The 16,625-nt window shown below is 41.8% G+C and overlaps 1 protein-coding gene across 2 annotated transcripts; it reads left to right on the forward strand.

The window, feature by feature from the left end:
• Positions 1-230: 230 nt before the first annotated feature.
• On the forward strand, positions 231-14,897 carry ssbp3b (single stranded DNA binding protein 3b). 2 transcript variants are annotated; one of them, XM_023408082.2, is made up of 18 exons: positions 231-407; positions 1,132-1,204; positions 1,343-1,404; positions 1,494-1,578; positions 8,618-8,707; positions 9,789-9,863; positions 10,104-10,166; positions 10,300-10,363; positions 10,461-10,534; positions 10,697-10,761; positions 10,855-10,903; positions 11,178-11,213; positions 11,348-11,402; positions 11,489-11,553; positions 12,649-12,727; positions 12,946-12,974; positions 13,079-13,180; positions 13,481-14,897. In XM_023408082.2, the coding sequence occupies exons 1-18, from the start codon at positions 352-354 to the stop codon at positions 13,508-13,510; spliced, it is 1,152 nt and encodes a 383-aa protein (XP_023263850.1). In that variant the 5' UTR covers positions 231-351; the 3' UTR covers positions 13,511-14,897. The 2 variants fall into 2 exon arrangements, with proteins under 2 accessions (XP_023263850.1, XP_023263851.1); XM_023408083.2 differs by lacking the exon at positions 9,789-9,863.
• The last annotated feature ends 1,728 nt before the right edge of the window (positions 14,898-16,625 follow it).

Raw genomic sequence — 16,625 nt, forward strand, 5'->3', positions numbered from 1 at the left:
TTACCAGAGTAGTTAATTTAGGCTACATGGCACAGAAAAAAGCCAAAGAGACAGCCACAGGGGAACTAATTTCTTCATTAAATTAAGCTCACTGATATCGCAGCTATCAACGTCAAAACAGCAAACTGAAAGCACCAGAAGGCAGACCTTAAAGCGAATGGCGCGCTCTCATTGGCTGTCGGGGGCATCAGTCAGGCCTGGACCCACCTCTTCCCCCCCGGACCAGGCTCGGTTGAGTCGTCGGGTTGAGGAGGAGTGCGGTTGGAGTGCGAGAGGGTCGCGGCCGCGATGATCTGACAGATGAAATAGCGAAAAAAGACAGAGAAGGCGGGCGTCCTCCCACACAAAACAATGTTCCCGAAAGGCAAAGGCACCCCGGTACCGTCTGACGGCCAAGCACGAGAAAAGTAAGCTCAAAAACGTTTATTATTGTGTATTTTACCCTCGCAAGTTGTTCCCTCTTGCTCTCTGTTGTTCGCTGGACAGGCTAGCAAGAGGCGATTTCCTCCTACCGAGGCTGGAATTGAATGAACCGCCTTGTCTGCTCGCCATTCCTCTGAGCCGTGTTTCTGCTGCCTATGGCTTATTGCTGTCTCTTTACACGTCCCCGACCGATTCAGAGTGCAGTTTGGTTGTGTTTTAACTCGCGGTTGTCTCAAATTTTTTTGCGGTTTTTCAGTCGAGAGCACGGAGAGGAGAAAACAATAACATCGCCTTGCTACACAGTACATTGTTTTCTCTGTTGCGCTCTTTGGATAGGCTCCGTTTTTATTTCCCTCAGCCCCATCAGTGCCACCAGGATACTGTACCTAGCCAATACACAGCAGGCTGGTGCTGTGTTTTTATGTTTCACATCACGACGTTAAATTATACTGCTGCTTTACTACTTTCTTTTATCATTCTTATTGTTGTGGACCTTTACCAGGCTTGGCTTGGTTGCACAGTCCCCTTTTAATTTTTTGGCATAGGCTATTTGGCAGCCATTGTTCAGAGGGCCTGTGCCCGACTCTAGTCACTCAGTGTGCCCATAGAAGATTTAACCTGATGTTTCACCTGATGTTTATTTAATTATTTATTGTCTATTGTTTCTTTTGTTAATTAAACCTAAAATTCTGTATTTTTTTCACACAGGTTGGCTCTATACGTCTATGAGTATTTGTTACATATAGGAGCACAGAAGTCTGCACAGACCTTTTTATCAGAGGTATGTGGTCAAAAGTTCAACCATGTTATAATGTCCCTTTTAAATTCTTATTTTTTATCTAAATGTATTGCACGTTCTTCTTTTACAACAATATTAAACTGTATTTAATTGATGATTATTCAAATCCCCATTTCCTAGATTCGATGGGAGAAAAACATAACACTCGGAGAACCCCCAGGATTCCTACATTCCTGGTGGTGGTAAGTGATGTTATTCTCATCTCCCTCTAAACATGTCCAGGGGGTTGTTTGTGTGGTTTTGTTTGCTTCATGACCTGTCTTGTCCACAGTGTATTCTGGGACTTGTATTGTGCTGCACCGGAGAGGAGAGAGACATGTGACCACTCCAGCGAAGCGAAAGCCTTCCATGATTACGTGAGTAGTGCTTACATGGGAACTGTTGCACATATTGCTCCATCTTCTGAAGAAGAAGACAACAACTTTGCTGTCAAGGCTTAGATGTGGTGTAAATAACGTTCCTCCAGATAAGGCTTTGCAGTGAGTCAGAGGTTGTTTTTTTTTTCTTTCTTTTTTCGTTGGAACCATCAGAGAAAAGTGCTCATAATCTCTGTCAATACTCAAGATGTTACAACATCTCCCACATTCCCTCTCGAGTAATACAGCTGCACACTTCAGGTTATTGAGATTCCCTTTTAGCTTGAAGAATTGTAATGACTCACCCTAAAACAATCTGTCTGCTTTTTATGTGCATTCTTAACTGTGTTTTGCACATTGTTTTAGAGATATAACTCATCCTCTATCCCCCACTGTGCCTTTCAGCTGTATTTAACTACTAATTTATGCAATTTCGTACAGTATTTTTTTTTTTCTTCTCTTGAATTTACAATCGGTCATCTTGCCCTGTTGGTGGGTCGAATGATGCGCCCAACAATGAGCTTTATAGGCTTCTGGGAAGATGATGCTGATGTCAGCAGGTCCTGAGTCAGACCTGCCGAGCGCTCTCCCCCTTATCCACGCCACGCTCAAGCACCCTGCCTCAGTTGTGAAGACGAAAAATAACCTGCTGTGTGTACAGCACAACTTTCAAGACCATATACACACACAGCTCGATTTTTGATTTTTGACCTCCAGCTGCCGTAATGTGTGACAGCTCAACTATATGTTGAAACATATAATCCACAATGACAAACCTAATATATTTTAAACTGAATTTATGAGATGTTGCGCAGGACAAGTGCATCATTCTATAGTGTATCACTCCTCATATGAAAGCACTGCTATATTAGCAAGTTATGTGAGTTTTGCATTTTGATAATTATGCCGTTTTGGAGATGGGGCAGTTTTCACGTGCTGCATTGTTTCCTGTTTTGAGTCAGCATTCAAAAACAACATCAAAAGGTGCCTCGTGACGATCAAAGAAAGTGAGAACAGCTTGTCAGTGGCTTCTGTTGTTCCCATCCATGTGTTTCTATGGCCATTTCTGAAAAGATCAGAATTGTGTAGCTGATGTAAATAAAATAAAAGTGCTATCTGGGTTTTGCTGCATCAGTGCAGGCAAGGGAAGACATTACAGGTTAAGTGATCCTCTAGGATGACTGATACACAGCCCAGTTTGTAGGTAGACTGGTGATGCATCTGGCAGGAAGGGGTTAAAACGGAGATGTTGGTCCTGCTCGTGGCAGATAGGGTTGTCAGGGTAACAGGCCTCCTGATCTGGCAGGTGACCTGGAAGCCAGAAGAGAGGCTACAGCGTGGCTCTGCCCTTTCAATAACTACGTTCTTTATTATTCCAACTCAAACAGACATAAAATGAGTGCATTTTGTTTGCAACCAGGCTTTATTCACCTGGCCTGCTTCATGGTAATTGATTGCAATATCTTTGATTTTTGTTGTTGTTGATTGCTTGTGCGAGATGTGTAATATGTGATTGTAGCTTTAACAAGAAAGTCTGACAGGTTTAAGAATTCTGCATCTGTGTTGGAGAGATTACAGATTATTGTTAAAATGTTTTTATATTTGAGGCGAAGGTACAAGAATGGCTGAAAATCACTTTGCAATTATCCCTGTGTTAAAATGAGGAAACATTGTGAGATCAGTTTCGAAAGAATAAACAACACAAAACAAGCTGTTACATTGTCAACCCGTGGTTTGACTGAGATCATTTTCATAACATGGAAAACATTAAGCAAATGAGGGAACAGCAAAGCGTCAGTCTGGACAGGGTGCTACTGTGGTGTGGAGCTTTGAGAGTTTCTGTGTGGTTGGCTCTCCCCGACATCTTGTGGTTGCCCTTTGCTCTGATGTTGGTTCTCCTTGCGTTCATTTGTGGATGCTGGGGGGTCAGGGAAGTGTGTGCCTATCTGTATGTATGTGTGTGTGTGGACAGTACTAGTCCTTGGACCCTAGCCTTTGTCTAGGTGTGGGGGAGGTGAGTGCTGCTCTGGGAGCCGGCAGCGCTCGTAAAACCCCAGCGTATTCACGCTGGGCCTGACAAACGCTCCCCGAGGGGGCCGGTCGCCATGGCGTCAGCGGCTGATTGATGGCTGTCATGGAGCTGAGGGGCAGATTGGAAAAAGAAAAGGGGAGTGGCACTGTGGCATATGCCCAGCATCCACCACCACGGAGGAGCAGAGGGAATAAAAGGGGGGGTTGGGGGAGTTAGAGAGAAGGGAGATGAGAAGTGGAAGGGACCTGCTAGAAGTAACTAGAGAGGGAGAGAGAGGGAGCATCCAGTCAGGATCCAGACTGGGTTTTATGATGTTGATTGATGGTTAAACATTTACAAGCTAAACATAGGGCCTGGTTTCTTTTGAGCATTGGTTCCAGTGGAAGAAGTGAGGCTGTTAAGAGCATGCTAGGTTAGGAGCTGGCAGTTGGGTGGTCTGTGCTGCAGCCCAGCCCCCTCCATCATTTCTCCTTCATTCCCTTTTAAATCCTACATTTTTTTCTTCTTAATGTTTGTCTCTCGCTCGGTGTCTACCCTTGCCTTTTCACAGTTACCTCAGTCAACCTCTTGGTCATCCTCACCCTCCTCTCTTTCCTTTTTCTCCCCCCCATGTGTTCCCCTCTCCCCCCTCTTTGTTTTTATAAAGGCAGCACAAGCACATCCGCTGCCACTCTGGCCTTTAGTAACCTCTTTCAGAGATTCAAAGATTCAGGGAAAATTTGTTTGGCTAGAATTGCTTGTACGCTCTTGAGTACATGCATGTACATGCTGAATCATTATGGGTTTAGGGGGGTAGTCTATATTAAAGGAGGTCCCCTGGGAAGTTGTAAGGAAGGCCCTGGACAAGAGCCTGATAGCCTGAGGCAGGGCTGAGACATCTGTCCCTTTCCTGTACCGGAGAGACGTGGCTCATTTAGAGCGAGAGCAGCATCAGGCTGTTTGAGACAGTCCAGCAAGCACAGCTGTGGGCTTCAGAGGGACATGATAAAGATCTAACATAACATGACTGGGAATCCACCATGCACGTTGTTTCTCAGTCTAGCAAACAGTTTCTCATTTCCACAGAGTATGTAGATAGTTGACATTGTTTATGACTTTGTGGTCAGTACCTTAAATACAGCCTTGTTTTACTTCATTATTTCTTTTCAGGCCTCAGTCCAGGAATGGGCTACTAAAGCGTTGAGGAACAAGGCAAACAGGAGTTGCTGTTTCACTACAAAGGGGCCAGACATAGCCATAAACTGTAGATCTTTATCTCCAGTAAGATCATGGTAGACAGAATAACATCTGCTTACAATTACTGTAGACCAGAAAAATCAACTTAGGGTTACCAAACCAATTTATTCAGAGTTGGAGAATAAAATACTGATCTTTTGAAAACTTGGGTCAAATTTAAATAACCAGGTGAGTGGCAATTTAAATACCATTCCAGTCCTATCACAATGAGGGTGGATGTCACTACAGATAAGCTTTTATTGACTCATTCAGTGAAGGTAACAATACAACCCATTTTTGTCACCAGAGACTTGATGTATTTAATAGTATGTTTTCCAGAGAAGTTGGACAGTTTGAAGCGATAATCACTCTTAACTGTTCCCATAAAATATTAGAGAGTGCAGACATCTGCCAAGGCCAATGCTAAACACATACACCAGACCTCAGAGAAAAATTCTGATTCAACTTGCATCTGCCCCAAAGTTTAATGGGTTCTTCCCTGGTCCGTGCCACATCCCTCCACCAAGCTCGATGCTAATGGGTTCAGTACTTTTTGCCTAATCCTGCTGACAAACAAACAAATCAACAAACAAACTTGGGTAAAAGCATAACCTCTTTGGCGGAGGTAATAAGTGAAGATTAGAACACAGCTTCGTTACTGTGTCTGTGTATCTGACACATGCTTTTGTGGTTAACATGTAGCTCTGCTACAGGAAGCTTAAATGTAGCTGTTGCTATGTTTGTTAAGTTTAAGATCTTAATTGCCTCTTTTCTACAAAAATGTCAACTTCTAAAAATGTACAGTACAGAGAAAGGTTGAAGGTTGTGCCTATGACACTTTCAAATATCATATTATACCTTTTATAAATGTAAAAAAAATAAAGCATATGATTAATAGTTAAACCTTGTTGGTTTTCACATGGGGCTTTGCAAGAGGATTCAATGCTGTTTGAAGTTGGTAAATGGGGCCTAGGCAATTATTTGCACTTTAAGAAGTACAAACGATAGATTTAAATACATCTTCTGCTTCATTAAAATAAAATGGATCACTATGTGGTTTTCAGGGAAGCTGCCAAGTAGTTACCTTGAATTTTGAAGAGAGGTCAGAACTATGAATAACCCCTTTACCATATAATGCAAATGGTGCAAGTGACTCATTTGAATTTTTTAGGTCATGGCGTTTACTGTTGATAAAGTTGACTTTACTGTAGACATGAGATCTGGTTTCTCAAGGAAGCTAGATAATTATAGGACATAGGGAACTGATCACAATACTTAAATCTAAATATGCTCATCAAACACTTGTTCCTCTTCTTAAAACTTTTACTGGAATCCTAGTTCGCAGTGTTGTCCCTGACTCTCTGGTCTTAGTGCTGCTATTATAAAAGGTAAAAAAAGTTAGCAGAATAGTAGTGATAACAACAAACCTGCAAGTGTGGCACAGATGCACTATGTCCATCACTGCTGTTGAAAGAAATAATTTCCAGTTATCATTAATTTTCACAATTCCACTATGTTTATATGCTCCTAAGATGCTTTTTGCGAGCTTCTGATCAAATCAGTCATGATAAAACATATTGATAATAAATGAATGTTAGAGGAACTCTCTAAATATTTACCCAGACTCATCATGTGTTTGTATACTCTATGCAGGTTTGATGGAGAAACTGGTGGATGACTACTTAGTCAGTAGTTGTATCAGGCAGGGTGGATACTTAACTTCACCCTTGTTTAACTTGCATATGGATGACTAGTGTAGGTAGTTAAATTCTTGCAAAACAGGTTGTGTTTCCTATGCAGATGATTTGGGCATATTTCCTCCATGCAGTGCCGATCTGCAACTGATGTTTAGTGGACACTCCCACTATGGTGCTAATTTTGGAATCAGATTAAATGCCAAAAAATAAAATAAAAATAAAATAATATTTTCATAATTCTACTTCAGTGTAGATAGTCCTAAAGTATTGGTAAGAGTGTGAAGTAAATGAAGTCAAACTTAGTCAGATAAAATAAAAATTGAATGGATGATTGAGATACTGTATACCGTCGGTACAAATGCCTACCTGTTTTGTAAGTGTAAATACGGCAGCATTTAGATTCCCACTTTTACTTACAATGATGCCATCATGAGAGTGTGTGCCAAGTTTTTGGATCACAAGTCATACGACCTTTGTCCCAAATGTTCCCACGTCAGACAGAGATAAAAAGCCAAGTGAATAAATGTATGCGCAAATTGGAGAAAGTAGAGAACAGCATAATTAAGAGAACCAAAAGTTCTATGTTAAATTTAAGAGATATGGCATGTCTATCTGTGCGTTGTGATACTGATGAAGTTTAATTTACAATTCTTTATGTAAATACTTTTTTTTGCCTTGAGTGTCACACTTTCTTCACCACATCATCACAGTGCTTTAATTGTGACCGCACACAACATGTGCACATGGTATATTTTTGACACTATGTTTTGTTGTGTGTCATGTGAAGTGACACTTTTCTTATTAGCATAAAGCAAAGTAGGAGCTTAACAGGCTGTGAATTTGTGAAATTTTCATCTTAAACGGTGATAATTAAGTTAATGAGTTCTTTAATATTTATTTCCCTAAGAGTTGCTCTTTAGGTCTAAGCCTTAGGTTGCACCACTAATTTTGAGAGCAAGCATTTCTACTTGAGGGGGCTGGGTAGTTGCGAATAACAGGGCAAGATAAGTGAGGAAGTACATGGGATGCAACTAGAGTCTGTAAAGCCACCGAGAACTCCACATTTTCTTACACTTCTACAGCAGTAGTGGATGGTTTAAGAAAAACCCTGGTGCTAGGCATATTTTAAGATTTCTCTCCCTTTGGATCCACCTCCTGCACCTCCTCTCTAGTAAAGAAAGATGATTTAAATGCTCCGTGTCTCTGTGTGTGTGTCCCAGTGGTGGTGGGGCCTGATGAGACGTGACTTTTCCCTGTGGCCTCACTTCTCTCCCTGCTGAGGTATTTCACAGTGGCCCTGCAGTTGCAGCCGGGGCAGATATAATTAGGGAAGGTGCAGTCGATACCACGGAGTGTGTTGGCTATTAACCAGTGATGTCTGTGGGGCTCTGGACAGAGACAATGAGTGTTTTTGCTTGTGTGTGTGTTTATCATTGTAGTAATCATTGCCTGTTTGCGCACATCTACACTACAATGTGAGTGAGCTACGCATTAACAAATGGACCGAAGGAGCTTCTCTCCTTCTGTAGCCGTTCTCTTCAAACTAAACCCACAGCTCCGAAGACATTAGCTCATCTCAGATTGCTTCAGCTACAGGGAAGAAAAACTCAGTCAATTAGGAGCGTGTGACCGAAGCAAATGGCACATTAGTGAATTAGGGCTGTGGTTTGAGCAGGAAATCAGCCCAGCAAGGCCCTGCTGTGCAGCAGCACTTTGGAGCCACTGACTCAGTGAATCCCACTGATCCATTTGACCCACTGGATCCCGGATCAGCAGGGCTCAGAAGCCTCAATAAGAATCCCATTAATAACCATTTCATACAGGGGACCCACAAATGATGCCAGTCTGCTGAATTGGTTTTTGGTACTTTGTTTCTTTTCTCTTTTTTTTTCTGGGTTAGTCCAAAAGGATATTAGATTCCTCACATGCACTCCTCTTGTGACGAGCTGTGCCAAGAATCTTGGTCAAGAAGGGACAATATAAATGACTGAGTTTTTTGAAGTGTGTACGGAGAGTATTAGCAGGTAGCTTGTATTGTGCAGCACAATGAGTGAGAGTTTGTAATGTTGCTGCTCTGTCTGTTTTTCCATCTTAGAGTGCAGCAGCAGCCCCCAGTCCTGTGATGGGGGGGATGCCCCCTGGTGAGGGCATGCCAGGAGGACCCATGCCACCCGGCTTTTTCCAGGTCAGTCCATCACTAAACTAACTGGCTTTTTATTTCTGCTATCAATTCATCAATTATCAGAATTGTCATAAATTAACCTCCTGTGGATGGATGAATGAATTGATGGATTGATCATTTTCCTAGCTGCACTTGTGCAGTCAGGGTTTTGTTTTGTGTTGTGGAGCTGTAGGTCTTGACATTGGTGTCTGCACTGGTTTGTGTCTTTTGTTTTGCTCCACTCTGCTCAGTGAACTTGTAGTAAATATCATAGACGTTCTGTCTGCCTGGGCCCCTCCAGTGCTGTAAACAGGCAGGCGTGGCCATTTTCCCTAATGGAGAAATCGAAAGGTGCAGCACCTACTGTAAATCAATATCTCATGTGGACAACCTCTTGGCAGGCAACTGTTTGGAACTACCTCTAAGAGGTGACATAAAATTGCAATTTTGCCCTGCCTCCATTAGACCTAACTAGTCACTTATTAAGAACTAGAAGCCACAAAACCGTGACTTATTATGTGATCATGTTAATATCGGGAAATACATTTTGACATTGATAAATGAACACGCACACACTCATATTTTCTATACCAGAATCCAGGAGGAGGCTCAATTAGACCTCTCACTCTCTTGTCAGATCAGCAACATTAGCGACACAGTGCCGGTGTTTAGTGTTGTTACAAAGCTAATTGCATAGAGCTTAATTGACGCTGTTAATTCAGGGAAATTAGCACTGATAACATGCTGCATGCAGCAGGCTTCTTAATGTCTTGACTGACAGGCAAAAGAGCACACATCCTCTCCATCTCTCTGTCTCTCTTCTCTCATTCAAGGCTAAGTCATTTGCTTGCTCTTCTATACTCTCTCTGTCTCTTCTCTCTTACTGTGTTTGGTACATGAAAATTAGCATCTTATTTTTTGTACATTTTTACATTTTTTGCGGCATACTTTGGTTCTTGCACTCTGACTGTCCTCTGCCCTGCAGTAACCCTGCTTCTCTCTCTGCCCCTCTTTTGTCACTTCTGTTTCTCGCTCCCTCCTTCTCTATTCGTCTCATCCACCCCTCTCTCCCTCCTCTGCCTCTTCATTTTGTGCAATGCCACAGGGTCCTCCTGGTCCCCAGGGCTCTCCTCACCCCCAGCCTCCTCCCCCTAACAGTATGATGGGACCTCACAGTCAGGTAATGCTCCCTCTCCCTCTTTCTCTCTCTTTTTCTGTTTTTGCTATCTGCACTCATTTGGGAACGCTGGTTCTCAGTGCTGATGCTTCATGCTTTGGCATTTGTCTCAGCTTAATGCTTTATGCTGCTGTCAATATTCACACAAACATGCTGTTGAGAAATTAGAATAGTGCAACATTTTGGGAGATGTATGTCACTTCTTTACTGAAATGTCATGGAGCAATTGTGTGTCTGTTCTAGTCCTTTATGTCGCCTCGCTTTGCTGGAGGCCCAAGAGGTCCCCCCATCAGGATGGCCAACCAGGTAGACCTCTCTCTCTCTCACACGCACACACACACACACACACACACACACACACACACACCATTGATTCAGGATACATAGCATGTATTTAAAACTTCAGTTTCATTGGATCTTTGTGTTTTATCCCCGTTAGCCACCAGGCGGAGGACCAGGTCCTCACCCTATGCTGCCTAATATGGACCCCACACGACCACAAGGTGTGAATCAGCGCTTCCTCTAACTACACACTACATCTGCAGCAGAGTAATGATTTCCTGGCTTCTCTCTTTATATAAACTGCTTTTATCCCTCCAGGCCATCCTAACTTGGGGCCAATGCAGAGAATGAGCGGCCCTCGGGGCATGGGACCGATGGGGCCTGGTCCTCAGGTAAGCTACTCCACTCACATAGAATATATTACCACTGTGTTGAAGACCCTAGAGTCATTGTGTTTACTTCATTGGTTCTGGTGATGAGAGCGCCTTATTTGTAAAATGCTTTAGTACATTTTCTACCACTCACAATTTCATGATACTTGGTTGTCTTCTCAGAACTTTGGTGGTGGGATGAGGCCTCCACACAACACCATGGGTCCTGGTATGCCAGGAGTGAACATGTGAGTCTTTTTTATTTGTAAATACATTCTCTTACAAGAAATTCAACCCAAATGCAATTTCTTACTAAGGTCTCTGTTGGTCTTGTCATGTAGGGGCCCAGGGACTGGTCGGCCATGGCCCAATCCCAACAACGCCAACTCTGTGAGTAGTAATGACACACACAAACACACATACACCCAGAGAAATGGTGGTTCAAATTGCAGTCAGATCTCTCAGAGCGGCAGAGGTCTAATGTGTTTCAAGGTTCTAGTCTGGGATGTAATTGTAGTATTATGTGTCACGGTTTCCACGGACGGTTGCATAGACAGCCATAATGGTGTTAGGTTGATCAAATGATGAATGATGACATTTTGAGGTATAGAAATGGTTTCCACTCCCATTTTCTGGTCTGTAATATTTGTGCTTTTGGTTTCAGATGCCTTACTCATCACCCTCTCCAGGCGCGTATGGGGTGAGTCCACATCCTGACGTCTTTACTCCTCCATACTACAGAAATTTTAACATAATGGCAAAATCAAATTGTAAATGATTTTTATAAGTACATGTGTAATGAATATTTATTTATTTTTGACTGTTTCCCCAAAGGGGGCATCCGGAGGAGGAGGACCCCCAGGAACTCCCATCATGCCCAGCCCTGCAGGTTAGTGCTTCCCTGACCTACCATGTTAATCAATACCTTTTTCATGCACTATCCAGTAACATTTATATGTATTGTGCCTTTTCCAGACTCAAACAACTCTGGTGACAATTTATACACCATGATCAACACTGGACCCGGCAACCGAAATAATGTTAGTGCATTTCATCGACTTCATTCTGCATTAAATGTGAATATTACGATCACTGAGTTAAGTATATAGTAGTTTATGTAGGAGTTTAGCACAGTTAGCATATATTTTATTATTTACTAACAACATAATGACATGTTTCCCTTTTGCATCAAACCAATAACCCAATTTCAGTGTTTTCCTGCACCTGTTTATGTATTGAGGGTCACTTAGTAAAGATGTGGTTGACAGAGGACAGCAGTTAAGTGGCCAAGGCATACAATATGATGTGATCTCAAATGGTTGTTAAGAAAAGCTTCTACCATAAACCAAACACCTGACCTCTTCAGATCACCGTCTCAATACACTCCTTTGTCTAATGGTTGCATGCAGCTGGTGGAAAGTGAGGATTTCCAGCCTCTGGTTGCTGTTGCTGGGCAAATACATTTTTATTTTTGTTGGAATTAAATTTCTGCTCTTAAATATATGTGATCACTGCATCTTCTATGGATTCTGGTGCCAGCCACATGATCTAGATTGAAATTTTATTTAGTAATGTCCAGTACCACTAAATTGCCTACATTATGTGATCTAATCTAGTTTCTTTGTCACAGTTAGGTAGACTGTAAGCTCTTGTGGGCTTCATACAGATCAACACATGACACACACACCAACCTGAGTCCACACATGTTGCTGCTGAGGGGAAAGACAGAAAATAGGAAATTTCACTTCCTTGTAAACAGAGCTGCCCTGCATGAAAAACAAATTTACTCGACATTACTGTCCTTGCCTTCTTAAAACACACTTTCACTCACTCACTTCCTTGGTAGTAAACAAAGTAAACTACTAGTAAACAAATGCTCTTGTACTGGTTGAGTTTGTGTGTGATTTGATACGGTAGGCTACTATATCAGTGTATTGGAAATAATCAGAACCTGTTTTTGTTTTCAGTTGAAAGAAGGACTTAAGTTCACAGCAATAGAAACTACAGCATAGAAAGCATAGAAACTGGTTTCCAGGGTTCCTTTGGTCACTTGTTGTTTAGGACTTTTCAGCTGTGTGTGAACTGTGCTGTGCAGATGTGATAAGTGAGTCCATGCTGTCTTGTTTCTCCTCCAGTTCCCTATGGGCCCCGGCTCTGACGGACCGTTGGGAGCCATGGCTGGGATGGAACCACACCACATGAACGGGTCACTAGGTAACACCACCTACTACAATACACCTATCAACACAACACAACACAGATGTTGGGGTTGCATTCTTATACATTAAATGAGTTTACTTTAGTCCTCTATGTAGCACATCAGTAGAGGCCAGACTGTATTTCCGGTAGAGCCATTGTTTTTAAAAGAGCTTTCTTATGGTCATGGGTTACAAACATTGTTAAAAATGTTTTTCATAATGTTTCATTGCTAGGCTCTGGTGATATGGATGGAATGAACAAGGTAAATATTATAACCATACAAAGAATATTTGCATTTAAAGCTCAATCTGGAAAAAATTAAATGTTTTACATTTAAAAAAAATGTTGCGCATGCTTTGTTTCCAGAATTCCCCAAACAATTTAAGTGGCATTAGCAATCCTCCTGGGACCCCAAGGGATGACGGGGAGCTGAGTGGAAACTTCCTCCACTCCTTTCAGAGCGAGAACGTAAGTCTCCCACTTGCCAGTTCCTCTCCTCAGCTAACATCACTGGACTGTTGGCGACTGTAGTGGTACTTTGATGAAGCCAGAGGTAGAGCACTGTTGACCGCACAATAAAGCCACAGTCACAGCGTATTAACATCACTGACTACAGTAGCACTGTGGAGAGCAAGCTGTGCGTTTGACCAAGGAGCACTTTGTAGGGAAAAGGTGTGTGTCTGTGTGTCTGTGTGTGTCTGTGTGTCTGTGTGTGTGTATGTGTGTGTAGATGTGTTTTTTAATCCTCTCCTCTCTGTGCCTCCGTAGTACTCTCCAACCATGACGATGAGTGTGTGACCCCCCTCCACCCCACCCAACATTATTTGCCATCATTCCAAGGATCTGAACTCACTATAGGACACGGCCAAACACATCAGCACCGAATCAGGGACAGGCGCCATTTTGGTTCCACACTATCGCCAGAATGCTGATCGGAGAAAAATCAAAATGGCTGGCGACTACTGCTCCTTGCTCAAAATGAAGGACAATTTCTCCATTTACCACAACCCCAAGTGTGACAAAAACCAGCTACTGAAATGCATACATGACACGTTTTATGTTCTTTGCAGAGCCCCCGTATCCCCCTTTTAGTCCCCTCAACCTCCTCAGTCCCAGAACGAAGAGAAAAAAAAATGGTCGAAGTTTACCTCTTGTACTTTTTAATTATTGCTTTGTGGTGCAAGATGTGCAGGAAATGTCTCCGCTTTTGTCATTTAAAACACTGGAGAGTGTGCATATGCATTGTGTGCTTGGAAAGTCTTTGTCTTGTCATTTTACTTATCGCCATGCATACTGTGTCACAAAAGTCAGTTGACATATGACTCAGAATTTGCCTTTTACTCTGTGGCCACCTTTCAGAATAATGTACTATTCTTCCCAATGCCCACTCTTCTATTTAAAGAGGTTTTTAAGGGGAAAAGATGTGAAAGAATACAGCTTTTATTGTGACCACCTTTCACGGTATGAAAGTGCTCAGATGGTTCCTACAATGTCAAATTGATCCCATTTGATCAATTTCAGTCTCTTATTGTTGACAGCCATGCTACTCGGCACTCTGCTGTTTAATTTAAACAGCCGGACTGCTGTTGTGTTCTGTCAAGGGAAACCAGACTTCGGCATGAGAAGTGAGTGCATGAATGCTGAGAATCTGTGTACAACATACTACCTAGTGCTGCTCTTCTCTATGTGGACACCTGCTTTAAGATGTGGTGTATATCTCTTTACCTGCCTGTGCTTAACACTCTGTGCTCTTCATCGTCGTAGCCATCTGTGTTATTTCCAATTTGGTTGATTATGATGAAATGGCTATGAATGAGCTGCCCATTTTAATGTCATACATATTGGTTGTTCATACTTCCCTCCTGTATCATTGGTTGTCTCCTTGGCCCCGCCCCCCCCTCCACCCTTGTCGACCCACACATTTTTTTTATATTTTGATACAATCTTTGACTATGTATATTGCCCCAGTTATTCAGTTAGTCAAAGCTTTCTAAATTGATTCTAGTAGGCATCATTATAAACTTAGCAGCAGTCTTGTAAATGTGATGAGAATTTTTGTTTCATTTTTTTTTCCTGTGAACATTACGCATTATACACATCTGTCCTATGTTGCCTTTATTTGCTGATATTTTTTTATTTCAAATTGAGGAAAGATTGCTTGTTAATATAATTTTACAATAACTTATCTCACTGCGTGGGTTGTTTTATTTCGACTGAATGTTGATTCATGCCACATTACATATCAGAGTAACAGGTTTGTTGTTGAAGCTGTCAACATGATCAGTGTGAACTGAAGTTAATTAGCACACAAAGAAACCATTCATTTGATGAAAAAAAGCCACAGAATTTTTTTTTTTTAATATAAAAGACAAGGAAGGATCCATCTAAAACATATACAGACTGTATCTGCATGCAGCCAGCAGTTAACATCACAGTCACAGTCTCTCCTTTTCCTGATACACCAGCCTGTAGCAGGCAGGAAGCACCGGCCTCATCAGATCACTTATATCTTCACTCAGTAATCCCTGTGGGGGAGCCAGAGGGTGCTGTAGTCCACAGCCGCCAAACCAATCGGAGGAAATCCTGGAGCGTGAGTGGAGTCTTTGGCAGAGGAAACCCTCTGCAGGTTGGCCTGAACTTGCTGTGACACCAGAAAGGATACAGAAAGGGACACTGGTTCCCAACCTGGAGGTTAAATCTGACGGATCACACGTTGATCAATGTGATAGGACACATTTTTTTTTGGGGACTTTTTTCTAATTTTTGTATGGATTATTTGTGAAATATTGAATAGTTTAACTCTTTGATACTTAAGTATTTATATGACAATCTGAGATCTGTGTTGAGGACACAGGTTTGCTTTTTGGATTTGTCCATGATTAAATTAGATACAGTTAGCATACTTAGACTATACAGTATGTCCACCATGTTGGGATTTTAATAGACTGTTCTTGTCTTGTTATTGGAAGTAAACGTAAAATCCCCAAATAGACCTGACAAAATGGACAATGAAAATCCATACTAAAGTTATAGTCCCAATAATATGCCTCACTCATTGTGCTCCTATTCCCCTTTTTTGTCTTTGCTCAAATCCAGATTATTAATCCTAACAGAACAGCCAATATAAAGTGTCCTAAATCGGTACTCTGACTGTAATCTGCCTTTCATAAAGAAAAGAAACTTTTACTATGAAAGGTCCACTTCCTTTAGATAATGAGTATCTTGTCTTGATGGTAAGTCTGATCAAGATAATAAACCACAGATTTAACATGGTGCAGCCAATGCATAAAAATAGGCAGAAATAAAATGACTGACTTAGGAGGGATCACTCCAAAGTATAGGAATGGTCAGAATGAAAAACAGCCTCATGTTTTTCATGTCTCTTCTCCTTTTGGAGAAAAAATGGCTTCACATTGCCCTCTGGTGGACTACATAAGCAGTCGATACAACATTTACACTCCCTGAACTTGCTGTACATTAAGACTTCGGCTTTTATTTTATGATTCAGACGTAAATCTTAAGAAAAGTAGATGGTTGGGAGGAACTTGCTGTGTTCTGGTTCCTGTCTAACAATAGGAAACGAGGCTGAACTGCTGCTGGCTGGTCTCCACAGGATGTGGCCTGGCTGGGCAGGAGCCAAACTTCTCCAACTTCAGATCCACACAGTTAATGTTATGAAAGCTTAGCGACACAAAACTAATTTGTTCACTGCCATATCCATGCAGTAAACTTGTAACCATGAGCTATGGTATTAACATATGACTTTTTTTTTTTTTCAGCAGGGTTTACTTTTATAGTCAGTTTTACACAAGTCAAAAAAGCCAAGGCACACATTTGTGTCAATGCTGCTGTTTTATTGCTTGGATCATTAAAATATTATAGGAGAACTAACATTAAAATGTACCCAAATACA

The sequence above is a fragment of the Seriola lalandi genome, unplaced genomic scaffold (genome assembly GCF_002814215.2).
Source record: "Seriola lalandi dorsalis isolate HSWRI2012SDOR001 ecotype SW California unplaced genomic scaffold, Sedor1 jcf7180002054353, whole genome shotgun sequence".
Lineage (NCBI taxonomy): Eukaryota > Metazoa > Chordata > Actinopteri > Carangiformes > Carangidae > Seriola > Seriola lalandi.

Excerpts from the sequence above, each read along its gene's own strand:
- ssbp3b (XM_023408082.2), top strand. The coding sequence starts at position 352 with ATGTTCCCGAAAGGCAAAGGCACCCCGGTACCGTCTGACGGCCAAGCA. Across the intron at positions 10,535-10,696 it reads CGATGGGGCCTGGTCCTCAG|AACTTTGGTGGTGGGATGAG; the intron begins GTAAGCTACTCC and ends TTGTCTTCTCAG. Across the intron at positions 10,904-11,177 it reads ATCCCAACAACGCCAACTCT|ATGCCTTACTCATCACCCTC; the intron begins GTGAGTAGTAAT and ends TTTTGGTTTCAG.